This window comes from Hyla sarda, chromosome 12 (assembly GCF_029499605.1).
Source record: "Hyla sarda isolate aHylSar1 chromosome 12, aHylSar1.hap1, whole genome shotgun sequence".
In the NCBI taxonomy this organism is placed as follows: domain Eukaryota; kingdom Metazoa; phylum Chordata; class Amphibia; order Anura; family Hylidae; genus Hyla; species Hyla sarda.
The window spans coordinates 51,865,244-51,883,220 of NC_079200.1; the positions used below are offsets into that span (position 1 = coordinate 51,865,244).

Genomic DNA, 17,977 nt, shown 5'->3' on the forward strand with positions numbered 1-17,977 from the left:
CGCCCAAGCCAATGCTTCCCAGTAGGGATCGACCGATATTGATTTTTTAGGGCCAATACCGATAATCTATGAACTTTCAGGCCAATAGCCGATAATTTATACAGATATTCCGGAATAAGTTATCGGCTATAAAATCCCCTGCAGAAACACAATGGTTTAAAGCGGGCGCTTTAAACCAATGAACTGGAGCGGCTTTTGCGGGGCCAGAGACCGCAGCCGCCACCCGCTTCTTTCCCCCTGCCTGTCCTGGGGTCTTCCTGAGTCCAACAACCACCACCGCCGCCCGGCGGCGTCCTGAGCTATCACTGTGCGCACTGACGGTGACATCGCATTGAGGACGTCACTTGTCATTGCGCAGCGCACAGCAATAGCGCAGGATGCCGCAGGAGACAGAAGTAGCGCGGACCATGGGAACAGGTAATTATAAAACAGGAGATGGGGGAGGCAATGGGGCAGCGGCGGTCTCTGGCCGGGCGGGGCATTATCGGCATGGTAATTGCCAATACCGATAACGTCCAAAATTGTGAATATTGTCCGATAATATCGGCCAAAACGATAATCAGTCGATCCCTACTTCCCAGTCTCTCATCTATTATCAGTTAACTGGGTTCCAGTGAGGATGTGAATATATGACTACTGCAGTGGTCAGGTGGTCATATGTCAGTGTTACCCAACCAGGGTGTCTCCAGTTGTTGAAAAACTACAACTCCCAGCATGGCTGTCCGGGCATGCTGGGAGTTGTAGTTTTGCAACACCAGGAGGCACCCTGGTTGGGAAACACTGATATATGTCATCATGAGCCAGAGATTGGTGAAAGACCTCGGAGGAGCTGGCACAGAGGATTAGTATGCAACATTTTGTCTGAGCCAAGCTGTTTATCAGCATGATGTGGTGCAGATTTGTCTTACAAATTTTGTAGAAATTTTCTACAGCAAAATTGTTACACCCAACTTACGCTCAGGCCGGTTAAACACTAGCATAATACTAATACTTCTTTTGCTCATATTACAGCTGCAGGTCCCAGCCTGGCCACAGGTCATCAGAAGAGACACAAAAATATATTTGTTTTTTGCTAGTTTGAAACCGCCCAACTATTAGTTTTATCACAATTGTCCTTGACTCACTGAATCGCCCACAGCCTCCAAACCCACCAACACAGGCAAAGGTATAAATTTCCACTGTCCTAACCTGCAGTAGTTTCCAATAATAACATCCTTTTCTGTAAAACACAGTGATACACAATGTTCTTTTTCTAAAGTTTTTCCTTTACTGTATATAAATGATGACATACAGGAGAATTTAATATTAACAATAAGTCGACCGTGAGCAACTTACCCAGCGGCAGGGATCACTGATCAGGTTTATGAAGAGAGGAGAGAGTTTGGTTCGTCTAACCTCACTGGATGTTGTGTAGGATACAGCCATAAAGCACTCCGCACACACCTTACGCATTCCCCATGCGCTGTCTGAACACAGCTCAAGAAACTTAGGGATCTGTAAAGATAGACATCAATACACATTATATATTTAGCAGAGATATTATTTAGAACAAATGTTCACATTCATCCCCAGGCTTTGGAATCTTTATGTGACGGACGTCACCCCAGGAAACAATACTTCCAACAAGAGGTCAAATCAAACATGACATTGACCTCCTGAGGAAGAATACAAAACACGTGTTGAGGCGGCGGCGGGGGTACAGTGATCTTGTAGGACTCAGCATGACTACCTTAGGTAATAACATATGACCACATTATTTTCCATGATTTTGTTATTCTTGTGATTTTTTCATGTATGCTAGGGTCTAGAGATGAACTGTCCCCTGTCCTTTTGTGGGGTTCATTTTTAAGGGTGGGTTGTTTTAATTGGGTGGGTCCCATACTGTGTTTTTGATATTGTTCCTTAATAAAGTTTTGTCATTTTTTGAATTTACATTTTTGGATTCTTATTGAGTGCTGGTTGTAGGTCTATAGTTAGTTAATTCTAGCACTTATGGATTGAAGTCGATATATGGCCGGAATTGTAGGTTTGCAAACATGACACAATCTGCATGAACAAGCCCTAAGGAGAGCTTTCCTGTGTAAATAAGATCTACTTAAACCCATGCCAACACATGCCATCACTAGTGGTTACCAACATCTTGACATAATAGCCGGGATCAGGTTAAAGGGGTTATCAGCTATTAAAAACGTATCCACAGGAAAGGGCATGACTCTCCTTGGTGAACCCTCCGGCCCCCAGCTTTTAAGAGGTACTCATCTCAGCAGGGACAGCCTTCTCAGCCAATCACTTACTGAGGCAGGACACCATTGTAGCCGGTGAGCGTCAGTCACCGCTGAGATGAGTATGTCTTGAGAGGTGGTGGCCAGAGTGTTCAGCAGAGTGAGTCAGGCCCTGTTCTGGAAATAATGAATACATTTTAAGTAGCTAGAAAGCCCCTTTAAGGCTGGGTTCACATCACGTTTTAGCAATACAGTTACCGCATCAGGTTTTTGGATGAAAAACAGATTCCTCAAAACCGGACAAAACTGTAACAAAACGTGTGTACAAATTTTTACCCGTATACTATTTTAAAAATTATGTCTGGTTGCATCAGTTTTTTAAGAAAAAAACATAAAAAATTTTAACTTTTCACTCTATTATGAATGAAGTTTCACTTGATTGAAATTCCAAGAAAAAAACTGTGCAAAATCTAAAACTGTATGGTGCAAACAAGATGGAACCGTATGCAACATTTCTGTATGGTTCCCATTGACTCCCATGTTAGAAAGAAAAAAAAAAATAAATCTATACGTTTTTTCACCCGGACCAAAAACCGTGGTAGGCTGCGGTTTTGGGTATGGGAAAAAGAAAACAGACAAAACCGTACAAATTGCAAAACGGGCACAACCGGATACACGATTTGGAATACGGTTTTCAAAGGAGAGTCAATGAATACGGTTTTCAAATTGAAAACGTACACGAGAACTGTATTGCAAAAACGTGGTGTGAACCCACCCCAAGCCCTATAAAGCCTCCCTCAATAGCAACCACCATTTCCCAGCTGGACAATGAAACAAAAAACACAACTCAACCTCAAACTTTTTCCCATTACAAAAAGTATTTTCTAAGGTTATTGGTGCAACCTTACCAACCCAAACTATTAAAAGGCCCTGTTTATATTCTGCATGGTGGTGATTGTAGAAACAAAACAAGAATAAAAAAACTATTGCAGGATTGGTGTTTTTTTTACCCACTGTCTCCTTCATTCATCCCCCCCAAAAAAGATAATCAGTGATCATCCTGAAATGCAATGATTCACTTAATACAAACATAAAAATATAAATACAATATATAACTCTGCCCTCTAGGGGTTAAAGGGGTACTCCGGTGAAAACCTTTTTTCTTTTAAATCAACTGGTGGCAGAAAGTTAAACAGATTTGTAAATTACTTCTTTTAAAAAATCTTAATCCTTCCTGTACTTATTAGCTGCTGAATACTACAGAGGAAATTCTTTTCTTTTTGGAATTCTCTCTGATGACATCACGAGCACAGTGCTCTTTGCTCACGTCATTATAATAATAATAACAACTCTTTATTTATTGTTGTCCTTAGTGGGATTTGAACCCAAGGCCCCAGCACTGCAAGGCAGCAGTGCTAACCACTGAGCCACCATGCTGCCCTTAGCATACATCTGCTATGCACGGTTGCTAAAATGGACAGAGATGTCAGCAGAGAGCACTGTGGTCGTGATGTCATCAGTGTTCCAAAAAGAAAAGAATTTCCTCTGTAGCACTCAGCAGCTAATAAATACTGGAAGGATTAAGATTTTTTAATAGAAGTAATTTACAAATATGTTTAACTTTCTGGCACCAGTTGATTTAAAAGAAAAAAGGTTTTCACCAGAGTACCCCTTTAAAGTAACATTGTCAAAACAATAAAAGGTTAGCAAATTTTAATTCTCTTACCAAATACTTCTCAGTAGCTTCCTGACCAACTGCATTACATACATCTCCAAAATTTGCTGCACAGACCTATAAAAAAAACATTTTGTGTTATTATTTAGCTTATCGAGTACACTGACATTCACGTCTTATAAAGACATCCACAGAAGAAATGATTAGGAGAGGACAGATCAATGACCTTTGCTGAGCATTACTTTGCTTTTCTTTTTGATACATATTTAATAAGCTTTATAAACTATCAATTTTTATCGGTCGGGGTCTCAGTGTTCAGACCCCGATGAATCACTAAAATGTTGCTGCTTTGTGCACACTGCAAAATTTCCAGAAGAGAATTCACAAGAGAAATTGTGAATTCTGCCGAAAAAATGGAACACGTCTTTGGGTGGAAATCCGGACGGAACTGCATTGCTATCAATGGGGACGGCACTTAACGTCGGTGCAGACATTCGCACCGATTCCATTGAAGATAATTTAGTGTATGTGGACCCTGAGAGAAAAAAACAAAACTTCATAACCCTATAAAAATACATCAGCTTATCACTCTGGGTCCCTCCCTTGGTACTCACTGGAAGACAGCTGATGTTGCCAGGGGGCAGCAGTGGCCAAGCCAGGCAATTACCCTGCAGTAGGTACTATTACATGGCAGTCAGCAATTCAGATGAATGGACATCAATGTACCGTATATACTCGAGTATAAGCCGAGTTTTTCAGCACGATTTTTCGTGCTGAAAACACCCCCCTCGGCTTATACTCGAGTGAACTCCCCCACCCGCAGTGGTCTTCAACCTGCGGACTTCCAGAGGTTTCAAAACTACAACTCCCAGCAAGCCAGGGCAGCCATCGGCTGTCCGGGCTTGCTGGGAGTTGTAGTTTTGAAACCTCCGGAGGTCCGCAGGTTGAAGACCACTGCGGCCTTCAACATCATCCAGCCCCCTCTCACCCCCTTTAGTTCTGAGTACTCACCTCCGCTCGGCGCTGGTCCGGTCCTGCAGGGCTGTCCGGTAAGGAGGTGGTCCGGTGAGGAGGTGGTCCGGGCTGCTATCTTCACCGGGGAGGCCTCTTCTAAGCGCTTCGGGCCCGGCCTCAGAATAGTCACGTTGCCTTGACAACGACGCAGGGATGATGAAGGGGGGTGGGGATGATGAAGGGGGGGGGGGGTGTGGGATGATTACAAGGGGATGATGAAGGGGGGATGTGTGGGATGATAAGGGGATGTGTGGGATGATGACAATGGGATGATGAAGGGGGGATGTGTGGGATGATAAGGGGATGTGTGGGATGATGACAAGGGGATGATGAAGGGGGGATGTGTGGGATGATGACAAGGGGATGATGAAGGGGGGATGTGTGGGATAAGGGGATGTGTGGGATGATGACAAGGGGATGATGAAGGGGGGATGTGTGGGATAAGGGGATGTGTGGGATGATGACAAGGGGATGATGAAGGGGGGATGTGTGGGATAAGGGGATGTGTGGGATGATGACAAGGGGATGATGAAGGGGGGATGTGTGGGATAAGGGGATGTGTGGGATGATGACAAGGGGATGATGAAGGGGGGATGTGTGGGATGATGACAAGGGGATGATGAAGGGGGGATGTGTGGGATGATAAGGGGATGTGTGGGATGATGACAAGGGGATGATGAAGGGGGGATGTGTGGGATGATGACAAGGGGATGATGAAGGGGGGATGTGTGGGATGATAAGGGGATGTGTGGGATGATGACAAGGGGATGATGAAGGGGGGATGTGTGGGATGATGACAAGGGGATGATGAGGATGTTAATGACGGGTCTGGATGATGACAGGGGGGGGATGAGGTATTTCCCACCCTAGGCTTATACTCGAGTCAATAACTTTTCCTGGGATTTTGGGTTGAAATTAGGGGTCTCGGCTTATACTCGGGTCGGCTTATACTCGAGTATATACGGTAGTACAAGAACAACTTTATTTCAGATTAATTTAATAGGGAGGTCTAAAACAGGATATCCCCCTGAATAACATCCATGTGCCCTGTAGTGTTTATAGATATGGGTCAAGTCCCCAGCAGTCTTGCTTTTTTTTTTTTTGGGTTAAAAAAATTAAAATTAAATAAAAAAAATTGTGTCCTACCACAATAGCCTCTTCTGAAATTATCTGTGCTGCTGGGGAACCTCACTTTTTCCTTGCATTACACCAATTCTATGACTTAACCCCTTAAGGACGCAGGACGTAAATGTACGTCCTGGTGAGGTGGTACTTAACGCACCAGGACGTACATTTACGTCCTAAGCATAACCGCGGGCATCGGAGCGATGCCCGTGTCATGCGCGGCTGATCCCGGCTGCTGATCGCAGCCAGGGACCCGCCGGCAATGGCCGACGCCCGCGATCTCGCGGGCGTCCGCCATTAACCCCTCAGGTGCCGGGATCAATACAGATCCCGGCATCTGCGGCAGTTCGCGATTAAAATGAACGATCGGATCGCCCGCAGCGCTGCTGCGGGGATCCGATCATTCATAACGCCGCACGGAGGTCCCCTCACCTGCCTCTGTCCGGCTCCCGACGTCTTCTGCTCTGGTCTGTGATCGAGCAGACCAGAGCAGGAGATGACCGATAATACTGATCTGTTCTATGTCCTATACATAGAACAGATCAGTATTAGCAATCATGGTATTGCTATGAATAGTCCCCTATGGGGACTATTCAAGTGTAAAAAAAAATGTAAAAGTAAAAGTAAAAAAAAAGTGAAAAATCCCCTCCCCCAATAAAAAAGTAAAACGTCCGTTTTTTCCTATTTTACCCCCAAAAAGCGTAAAAAACATTTTTATAGACATATTTGGTATCGCCGCGTGCGTAAATGTCCGAACTATTAAAATAAAATGTTAATGATCCCGTACGGTGAACGGCGTGAACGAAAAAAAATTAAAAACGTCCAAAATTCCTACTTTTTTAATACATTTAATTAAAAAAAAATTATAAAAAATGTATTAAAAGTTTTTTATATACAAATGTGGTATCAAAAAAAATACAGATCATGGCGCAAAAAATGAGCCCCCATCCCGCCGCTTATACGGAAAAATAAAAAAGTTATAGGTCATCAAAATAAAGGGATTATAAACGTACTAATTTGGTTAAAAAGTTTGTGATTTTTTTTAAGCGCAACAATAATATAAAAGTATATAATAATGGGTATCATTTTAATCGGATTGACCCTCAGAATAAAGAACACATGTCATTATTACCAGAAATTGTACGGCGTGAAAACAAAACCTTCCAAAATTAGCAAAATTGCGTTTTTCGTTTTAATTTCCCCACAAAAATAGTGTTTTTTGGTTGCGCCATACATTTTATGATATAATGAGTGATGTCATTACAAAGGACAACTGGTCGCGCAAAAAACAAGCCCTCATACTAGTCTGTGGATGAAAATATAAAAGAGTTATGATTTTTAGAAGGCGAGGAGGAAAAAATGAAAACGTAAAAATTAAATTGTCTGAGTCCTTAAGGCCAAAATGGTCTGAGTCCTTAAGGGGTTAAAGGGGTACACCGGCCCTAAGACATCTTCTCCCCTATCCAAAGGATAGGGGATAAGATGTCTCACCGCGGGGGTCCCCCGCTATCATGTGTTCGCCACCCACCTGTTTGAGCTGCACGCTGCGGTGCCAGCTCACAAACAGCAAGGTGGCGACCACGGGGCCAGAGTATCATGACGTCACGACTCCGCCCCATGTGACGTCACGCCCCCCCCTCCCCGCTATGCAAGTCTATGGGAGGGCAGTCACACCCCCTCCCATAGACTTGCATAGCGAGGGGTGACGTCACGATACTCTGGCCCCGTGGACGCCACCCGACTGTTTGTGAGCTGGCACTGCGGCGTGCAGCTCAAACAGGTGTGCGGCGAATACAAGATTGCGGGGACCCCAGCGGATAGGGGATAAGATGTCTCAGGGCCGGAGTACCCCTTTAATGCATTCCTATGGGCCTGGATACTATTTCGCAAACTTTGTGTGTGTTCCCCAATTAGTCGCTCTCCAACTGTTGAAGAACTACAACCCTTATGACCCAAAATCTGAAGGCTATCAAGACATGATGGTAATTGTAGTTGTGTATCAGCTGGATAGGCACACATTAAGGAACACTGCCTTAGTAGGTCTCTGATGACAGATACAACATCCACCATGCTTTGCCAGGCAAGGAGTTGTAGTTTTATTACAAAGATGGGATCTGCAATTCTGCAACAGCTGTAGAACCACAAGTTGGGGCACATAGACAATGCTGTACCTTGAACAACTTGCTATCGCTGCAGAGACCTTTCCTTTATGTGACCTTTTAACTTTTGTCTCCATACCCTTAGTCAGATATTAATTCATGGACAGAGAAGGAAATGCACAAAGTATGGAAGAATCACCTTTGACAGGCCTGATGTCTAATAAAACCGCTATAACTGTATTATTAAGATGCAGATTACATTTCCTCTTACACTTCCATATTCCTGCACACTTCTGTGTCTAATGCTGCATAGAGGAGGAACTTTGTTCTACCTCGCGCCTGCAGGACATCTTCGCTTTTCACTATAACAGAACTTATAACTAGTTTAACTGCTTTTCATACTCCGCAACAAAGCAGCAATTGTGTTGGTGAACTTTCCAATCTCTGACACTATGAGAGTCACTGGAGGAGATCAGATGACATACAAACAGTTTTCTATTCTTTCCTTGACATCAGTCACAATAAAACTAAATAACACAAAAAACAACAACACACATAAGGTCAATGTTGTTGGACTCTGTTCACATCTGCATTATGGCTTTAACTTACAATGGAAGCCACAAAACGGTGCCAGAATCCTTTGGACAATGGACTCCACCGAGCTATAATTGAGTCCGGTTCATCTGAGATATGTATCTATCATTTTGAAGAAATCCACATCTAGCGCTCACTCCAGGTCCTTGTACCATTTACTCTGGTTGCACTGCATTACACCCATTTTATGACTCAATGCATACCTATGGATTTGGAAACTGTTTATAAAACTTTATCTGTGTTCAGCTCCTCTCCAACTGTTAACCCCTTAAGGACATACGGGGACATTTATCATCGTTGCTTTGGTAAGCAAGTTCTGTAGTCCTTTTTTTCTTGCTATTTTTTTGCTTATGTATGACATATTTATCATACTATCACAGGGGGTTGATAAATTTGGCTTACATGAGCAAAAATCAAGAAATCACTTTTAAATACCATTTTTTTTAGCTCACATAAGCAAAAACCAAATAATGACTACAGAACACCACTTTGCAGGTTTGAAAAAAAATGTGTATGTATGTGTGTATATATATATATATATATATATATATATATATATATATATAAATAATTTGTGTGTGTGTGTGTGTGTGTGTGTGTGTGTGTTTATTACATTATTTTAACACAGTTTTTTCTCCCTAAATGTACTTACTAATTTTTTTATACTTCTACAGATCCGTGTATCCTGTGGACTCCTCTGTATTCAGTGGACTACTTCGACGACCAGCATTTTTCTTTGCTTGATGTTAATAAAATGGCCAACAAGGGCTTGTGGGGGAGTGTTTTTTTGTAATAACATTTTTTTAAACCTGTTGTGTTTTTTTTTTTAACTTACTGGACAGGCTTAGTAGTGGAAGCTGTCTTACAGACGGAGTCCATTACTAAGCCGGGCTTAGCGTTAGCCACAAAAACAGCTAGCGCTAACCCCAATTATTACCCCGGTACCCAACACCACAGGGGTTCCGGGAAGAGACGGAACCAACAGGCCCGGAGCGTCAAAAATGGCGCTCCTGGGCCTAGGCTGTAACAGGCTGGCGTTATTTAGGCTGGGGAGGGCTAGTAACAATGGTCCTCGCCCATCCTGGTAATGTCAGGCTGTTACTGTTTGGTTGGTATTTGGCTGAGAATAAAAATAGGGGAGACCCTATGTGTTTTTAATTTAAATATTTATTTATTTTTTTTTAAAACGCATAGGGTCCCCCCAGATTTTAAAAAACGCTGGTCATCGAAGCAGTCCACCGAATCCGAAGTAGTCCACAGGATACACGGATCTGAAATGAGAAATAAAAAAAAGAAAAATAGGTTAATACATTTATTGTCACCTGCCCATGACTACAACTCCCACCATGCCCTTACAGTAAGGATATGCTTGGAGTTGTAGTATGGGAGGGAAACAATCTCCCGCACCACATGACTACAACTCCCACCATATCCCCACTGTAAGGGCATGCTGGGAGTTGTAGGGGGGCGGGTGACAAGCCTGTCACCTGCCCCCTGCCGCACAACTACAACTCCCAGCATGTCCATACAGTAAGGACATGCTGGGAGTTGTGGGGGAGGGGGGGGGGGGGGGTGACAATCTCCCGCACCACATGACTACAACTCCCAGAATATCCTTACTGTAAGGGCCTGCGGGGAGCTGTAGTTGTGCGGCAGGGGGCAGGTGACAAGCACCCCCCCCCCCCTACAACTCTCCCAGCATGCCCTTACTGTAAGGACATGCTGGGAGTTGTAGTCGTGCCAGCCAGGGAAGCGGGTGGTAATGAGCTCCGCTCCCTGGCTGCAGTGATCAGAGAATCACTGTAATTTCATATTTCCAGCCGAGTCACGTGACACGGGACCCAGCGGGAAATAGGAAATTACACCAAACTCCGCTGCGCTGTGGTAAGGAGCCTGGCCTGACATAATACTGCAGCCGCCCGGGACTCCCACAGCCGGGCACAGAGATGTGCAGAAGCCGTCCCTGCCATCTCTCGGCATGTACCGCAGTGCTGAGGGATGAAAGGGACGGCACCTACACATCTCCCTGCCCGGGCGGCTGCAGAGTTATATCAGCGCTGCGGTGATAATACGGTGATAATAGTTGACGGAGCCCGGACAGCTGAAGTGTGGCTAGCCCGGGCTCCTTTTAACATCTGGCGGAGCCGCGGTATCCGTGGCTCCGAGGTAGGTTAAAAGGAGCCCGGGCTGGCATCAGTCTGCAGCCGCCCGGGATACTCTGATTCTATCCCCGCTACCCTAAGGGGATGGGGACACTGCATTACATAACCCCACCCCCCCTTGTCTTCCACCCGCCTGCGCCGCACATTGTCCGCCTGCTACAATACTACAACTCCCAGCATGCCCTCACTGTATGGACATGCTGGGAGTTGTAGTCTTGCAACAGGTAGCAGACAGATGGGAGATGTGCGGCGCAGGCGGGTAGTAGCTTTTTCTGCTCCATGTTAGAGCTGGAGTAAATGTAGTCAATTTTTAACCTTGTTGCGCAGTTGCGACTGTCGCAGTTAATAAATACCAGACTACCCGTAGTCCATTTTAAAATTATTACTTCGTAGTTAAGTTTTGGAAAACTTGCTTTTCGAGCTTTCCAGTCAAAATGTCGCACGAAAAATCGCATAGTCGCAGGTGCGCCATTTTTAGTAAAAAAAAAATTAACTAAATTGCTTGATAAATGCAATTGGGCATATCTGTAAGCCCATGGGAATTCCAGTCCCCGCAGCTCGCCGGGCAGGGACCAGACCGGGATGCCTGCTGAAATCATTCAGCAGGCAGCCCGTGCAAAACCCTGAAAATAGGTGCCACCTCCTCCTATACCCTGTGATTGGCCGGTCAGCACTGGGGGGTGACAGTTGAGATCCCTGCTCTGCCTGCCCCTGGAAGTCTCGGCAGAGCAGGGGAAAATGGCTGTGAGGGCCGTTGAGGCAGGGGGAACCGGCGTCAGATACCTGGAAGACACGAGGACCGGCGAGTGGAGCAGGCAGCTTGGAGGACCGGCAGGCAAGTGGAGTTTCAAAACTACAACTCCCAGCATGCCCAGATAGCCTTTACGGCATGCTGGGAGTTGTAGTTTTGCAACATCTGGAGGGTTTGGAGACCACTGTGCAAAACAGATGTTGCAAAACTACAACTCCCAGCATACTCGGACAGTCCAGGCATGCTGGGAGTGATAGTTCTGTAACATCTGGCCCTTCAGATGTTACAGAACTACAACTCCCAGCATGCCTGGACAGTCTCGGCATGCTGGGAGTTGTAGTTTTGCAACATCTGGAAGGGCACAGTTTGGAGACCACTATACAGTGGTGTCCAAACTGTAGCGCTTTAGATGTTGCAAAACTACAACTTCCAGCATGCCAAGACTGTCCAGGCATGCTGAGAGTTGTAGTTCGGCAACATCTGGCCCTTCAGATGTTGCCGAACTCCAGATCCCAACATACCTGGGCAGTCTGGGCATGCTTGGAGTTGAAGTTTTGCAACATCTGGGGGGCTACAGTTTGGACACGACTACACAGTGGTCTCCAAACTGTTCTCCTCCTTTTAGTGCATAACTACAACTCCCAACATGCCCTTTGTCTGCCTGGGCATGCTGGGAGTTGTAGTTTTGCAACAACTGGAGGCACAATGGTTGGGAAACATTGTCTGTTTCCTAACTCCGTGTTTCCCAACCCGTTTGCCTCCAGCTGTTGCAAAACTATAACTCCCAGCATGCACTGACAGACCATGCATGCTGGGAGTTGTAGTATTGCAATAGCTGGAAGCACACGGGTTGGGAAACACTGAGTTAAGTAACAAACTCTGTGTTCGCAACCAGTATGCCTCCAGCAGTTGGATAACTCCAACCCCCTGCATGCACGGACATCCAAAGGGCATGCAGGGAGTTGTAGTTTTGCAACAGCTGGAGGTTTGTACGGGGTACATTCACACGGGCGGGGGTTTACAGCGAGTTTTTTGCTGCAAGTTTGAGATACAGCAAATTTTACGCTGCAGCTCAAACTTCCAGCAAGAAACTCGCTGTGAACCGCCGCCTGTGAGAATGTACCCTAAAAACACCACTACACAAAGTAAAACACTACATATACACATACCCCTACACAGTTACACCCCCCCCCCCCCCCCCAATAAAATTGAAAAACATCTCTACGGCACTGATTCCAAAATGGAGCCTCCAGCTGTTGCAAAACAACAACTCTCAGTATTGCTGGACAGCCATTGACTGTCCAGGCATGCTGGGAGTTTTGCAACAGCTGGAGGCACCCTGTTTGGTAAACACTGCCGTAGGGTAATTTTGGTATCGGAGGTACCGCGTCCGTCCATCCCTATGCAAATCCCTAATTTAGGCCTCAAATGCACATGGCGCTCTCTCCCTTCGGAGCCCTGTTGTATTTCAAGGCAACAGTTTAGGGCCACATATGGGGTATTTCCATATTCGGGAGAAATTGCCTAAGAAATTTTGGTGGGCTTTTTCTCCTTTCACCCCTTATGAGAAGGTAAAGAAGGTAAAGTACTCAAGCATGTTATTGTAAAAAAATGTTTTAATTTTTTCCACTACCATGCTGGTGTTGTCCCATACTTTTCATTTTCACAAGAGACACACCCACATGTGACCCCATTTTGGAAACTACACCCCTCACGGTGTTTGAAGAATTTTCACTAAAGTTGGAATTAAAAAAGAAAATTTATTATTTTTTCACAAAAATGCTCCTTTCTCAGATTTTTCATTTTCACAAGGGGTAATAGGAAAAAGGCCTCCCAAAATTTGTAACACCATTTCTACTGAGTATATAAATACCCCATATGTGGATGTAAAATTCTCTGAGGGCGCACTATAATGCTCAGAAGAGAAGGAGCGCCATTGGGCTTTTGGAGAGAGAGTGTCTGGAATACTCTGCATATACCTATGGGGAAGAGGGGGGGGTGTTACTGTGCATATACCTATGGGGAAGAGGGGGGAGGGGGGGTTACTTTGCATATACCTATGGGGAACAGGGGGGTTACATTGCATATACCTATGGGGAACAGGGGGAGGTTACTTTGCATATACCTATGGGGAACAGGGGGGTGGGGGGGGGGTTACTCTGCATATACCTATGGGGGAGGGGGGGTTACTCTGCATATACCTATGGGGAACGGGGGGGGGGGGTTACTCTGCATATACCTATGGGGAACAGGGGGGTTACCCTGCATATACCTATGGGGAAGGTGGTGGTGGGGTGTTACTCTGCATATACCTATGGGGAAGAGGGGGGTTACTCTGCATATACCTAGGGGGGAGGGGGGTTACTCTTCATATACCTATGGGGAGGAGGGGGGAGGGAGGGGTTACTCTGCATATACCTATGGGGAAGGGGGGGTGTAACACTGCATATACCTATGGGAAAGAGGGGGGGGTAACTGCATATACCCATGGGAAAGAGGGGGAGGGGTAACTGCATATACCTATGGGAAAGAGGGGGGTGTAACTGCATATACCTATGGGAAAGAGGGGGGAGCGGGGGTTACTCTGCATATACCTATGGGGAAGAGGGAGGGGGTGTAACTCTGCATTTACCTATGGGGAAGAGGGGGGGTTACTCTGCATATACCTATGGGGAAGAGGGGGGGTACTCTGCATATACCTATGGGGAAGGGGGGGGGTGTAACACTGCATATGCCTATGGGAAAAAGGGGGGATGTAACTGCATATACCTATGGGAAAGAGGGGGGGTGTAACTAAATATACCTATGGGAAAGAGGGGGGTTTACTCTGCATATACCGATGGGAGAGAGGGGGGGGTGTAACTCTGCATATACCTATAGGAATGAGGTGGGATGTAACTGCATATACCTATGGGAAAGAGGGGGGGGGGGTAACTGCATATACCTATGGGAAAGATGGGGAATGTAACTGCATATACCTATGGGAAAGAGGGGGGTGTAACTGCATATACCTATGGGAAAGAGGGGGTTAACACTGCATATACCTATGGGAAAGGGGATGGTGTATCTGCTTATACCTATGGGAAAGAGGGGGGGGGCAGTAACTCTGCCTATATCAATGGGGAAGATGGGGGGTGGTAACTCTGCCTATACCAATGGGGAAGGGGGGGGGACTCTGCCTATACCTATGGGGAAAGGAGGAGGGGGGGGTGTAATTTTGCCCATACGTACGGGGAAAGGGGGTGGGGGGACTCTGCTGCCTATACCTAAAGAGAAAGGGGGGTTAACTCTGTTCCTATACCTATTGGGAAGGGGGTTTAACTCTGCTGCCTATACCTATGGGGAAGGGTGGGGGGCTAACTCTGCTGCCTATACCTTTGGGGGAGGGGGGTTAACTCTGCTGCCTATACCTACAGGGAACTACCTAGCTAGCCCCCTACCTAACATGTCACCTACCTACATATCTGGCTTCCTGATCTACCTACCTAGTTACCTATTTACCTGGCTACCTAGCTACATGCCCTTTTACTGTGCAGGACACCAAGGAGGGCATTATTACAGTTTGTGGATCTTTAGATGAAAAGATTGTAGAGGAGGGGAGCAATTAACCAAACCCCAAGGCCGTGGCCTGGGGTGCAAAACACCTCAAATTTTTCCCCCTAAAACATAACTTTTAATGGTGTATATCTAAAAGGTAACAATTCCAGAAAGTGATAGTTAAAAAATGCAATGTCACATGGGAGGATAATAGTTATTGGAGCAGCATGGCTTCCAGTATACAGGGCTCTGCAGAAGCCCAAACTTCCCAGTTGTGACACTAGTTAAAACACAAGATTGCCGCCTCTACATGTTTCGCCGTCACACGGCGTTCTCAAGAGGCAATATGTTGCCACATATTGCCTCTTGAGAACGCCGTGTGACGGCGAAACATGTAGAGGCGGCAATCTTGTGTTTTAACTAGTGTCACAACTGGGAAGTTTGGGCTTCTGCAGAGCCCTGTATACTGGAAGCCATGCTGCTCCAATAACTATTATCCTCCCATGTGACATTGCATTTTTTAACTATCACTTTCTGGAATTGTTACCTTTTAGATATACACCATTAAAAGTTATGTTTTAGGGGGAAAAATTTGAGGTGTTTTGCACCCCAGGCCACGGCCTTGGGGTTTGGTTAATTGTATTGTTTTGGCCTCATAGCCCCCCCTTTTTGGGTCATTTTGTAGTTTTTAGAGGAGGGGAGAGCACTGAAAAAATGCAGAGTCTAACATGTTTTTCCTGCAGATGTTAAGAGATCCACATGGCGGTCTTATCCGGACGAAGAAAAGGAAAGAGGACGCCGCTGATCAGAAAAGACCGTAATCGCTTATATGGTATACACTTCCTGTGTACAGCTGATATCTACCGCCATATGGTCCTGTATATAATCATTTATTTTGTATACAGATCCTTTAAAGTATAGTGGTCTGTGTATAGTGGTTTTATTCAGTACAGTATAGCAGTATTATCCAGTTATTGTGTGGTGGTATATATTTACTCCTTGTATACCAGTATTATTGGTCATGGAAATTTACCTATGTTACAGTGTTTCTTACATATATAAACTTTAGTTTATTGTGTGTGGGATTTGGGTGGAATAGGAGCGTGGCAGCAGATTGACGAGCTGCAGAGCCTAGCAAGGGCCCTTGCTTTTTTTTTGGTCCGAGGGCCCCGAGTGTTGTCAGTCCGCCCCAAGGAGGAGGGGTTGTAATTAAAGTGGGGAAGGGTGGGGTTGTAATTAAAGGGGGGGGGGGGGGGGGTGCGGGTGGCCAAACAAAGGATCCGCCCCGGGTGCCAAATGCTCTAGGTACGCCCCTGCATATGGGATATTTCCATACTCCAAGAAATGGGATTAAAAAATTTTAGAGGCTTTTTCTCCTATTACCCCTTGTGAAAATGAAAAATTCGGGGTAACACCAGCATTTTGGTGAAAATAAAATCAAATTTTTCATTTTCACGTCCACCTTTAGCGGAAATTTATTAAACACCTGTGGGGTGTTAAAGGGGTAGTCCAGTGGTGAAAAACTTATCCCCTATCCTAAGGATAGGGGATAAGTTTGAGATCGCGGGGGGTCCGACCGCTGGGGCCCCCTGCGATCTCTCTGTACAGGGCCCCGGCTCTCTGACCAGATAGCGGGTGTCGACCCCCGCACGAAGCGGCGGCCAACACGCCCCCTCAATACATCTCAATGGCAGAGCCGGAGATTGCCGAAGGCAGCGCTTCGGCTCTGCCATAGAGCTGTATTGAGGGGGCGTGTCGGCCGCCGCTTCGTGCGGAGGTCGACACGCCCCCTTCCCGCGGGCTGTCAGGGCTCCGTACAGGATATTGCAGGGGGCCCCAGCGGTCGGACCCCCCGCGATCTGCAACTTATCCCCTATCCTTAGGATAGGGGATAAGTTGTTCACCACTGAGTCACCACTGGACTACTCCTTTAAGGCTCACTGTACCCCTTGTTACGTTCCTTGAGGGGTGTAGTTTCCAAAATAGTATGCCATGTGTTTTTTTTTTTTGTTCTGGCACATAGGGGCAAAATTTGCTTTCAAAAAGCCGAATGTGGCTACTTCTCTTCTGAGCATTGTAGTGCACCTGCAGAGCCCTTTATGTCCACACATGGGGTATTTCCATACTCAAGAAATGGGGTAACAACTTTTGGGGGGGCATTTTCTCCCATTACCTCTTGTAAAAATAATAAATTTGGGGGAAAACTGCATTTTTGTGAGAAAAAAAAAGTAATTTACACATATGACTATACCGAAAAGTCGTCAAACACCTGTGGGGTGTTAAGGCTCACTGTACTCCTTGTTATTTGCCATGAGGGGTGTAGTTTCCAAAATAGTATGCACTGTGGAGGGTTTTTTGCCGTTATGGCACCATAGGGGCTTCCTAAATGTGACATGCCCCCCAAAAAACATTTCAGTAAAATTTGCTCTCCAAAATCCCATTGTCGCTCCTTCCCTTCTGAGTACTCTAGTGCATCCACAGAGCACTTAACGTTCACATATGAGGTATTTCCTTACTCGAGAGAAATTGGGTTAGACATTTTGGGTGGCATTTTCTCCTTTTACCCCTTGTAAAAATTCAAAAACTGGGTCCTCAAGAACATGTTAGTGTAAAAAAATGTTGCTGCTATTCCTGTGAAACACCTAAAGGGTTAAACTTTCTGAACGTCATTTTGTATACTTTGAGGGGTGCATTTTTTTTTATAATTGGGTCATTTATGGGGTATTTCTAATATGAAGACCCCTCCAATCCACTTCAAAACTGAACTGGTCCCTGAAAAATTCCGACTGAAATTTTTG

General features: G+C 45.6%; 1 protein-coding gene across 2 annotated transcripts in view; it reads right to left on the reverse strand.

Moving 5' to 3' along the window:
• Nucleotides 1-17,977, reverse strand: part of LOC130296255 (serine/threonine-protein phosphatase 4 regulatory subunit 1-like) — an 89,487-nt gene that overhangs the window by 20,468 nt on the left and 51,042 nt on the right. For both annotated transcript variants that reach the window (XM_056547634.1, XM_056547633.1), the window contains exons 8-9: nt 3,949-4,014; nt 1,336-1,494 (exon numbers count right to left, since the gene is read on the reverse strand). In XM_056547634.1, the coding sequence (XP_056403609.1) occupies nt 1,336-1,494; nt 3,949-4,014 (225 nt within the window). The remainder of the gene's footprint in view (nt 1-1,335; nt 1,495-3,948; nt 4,015-17,977) is intronic.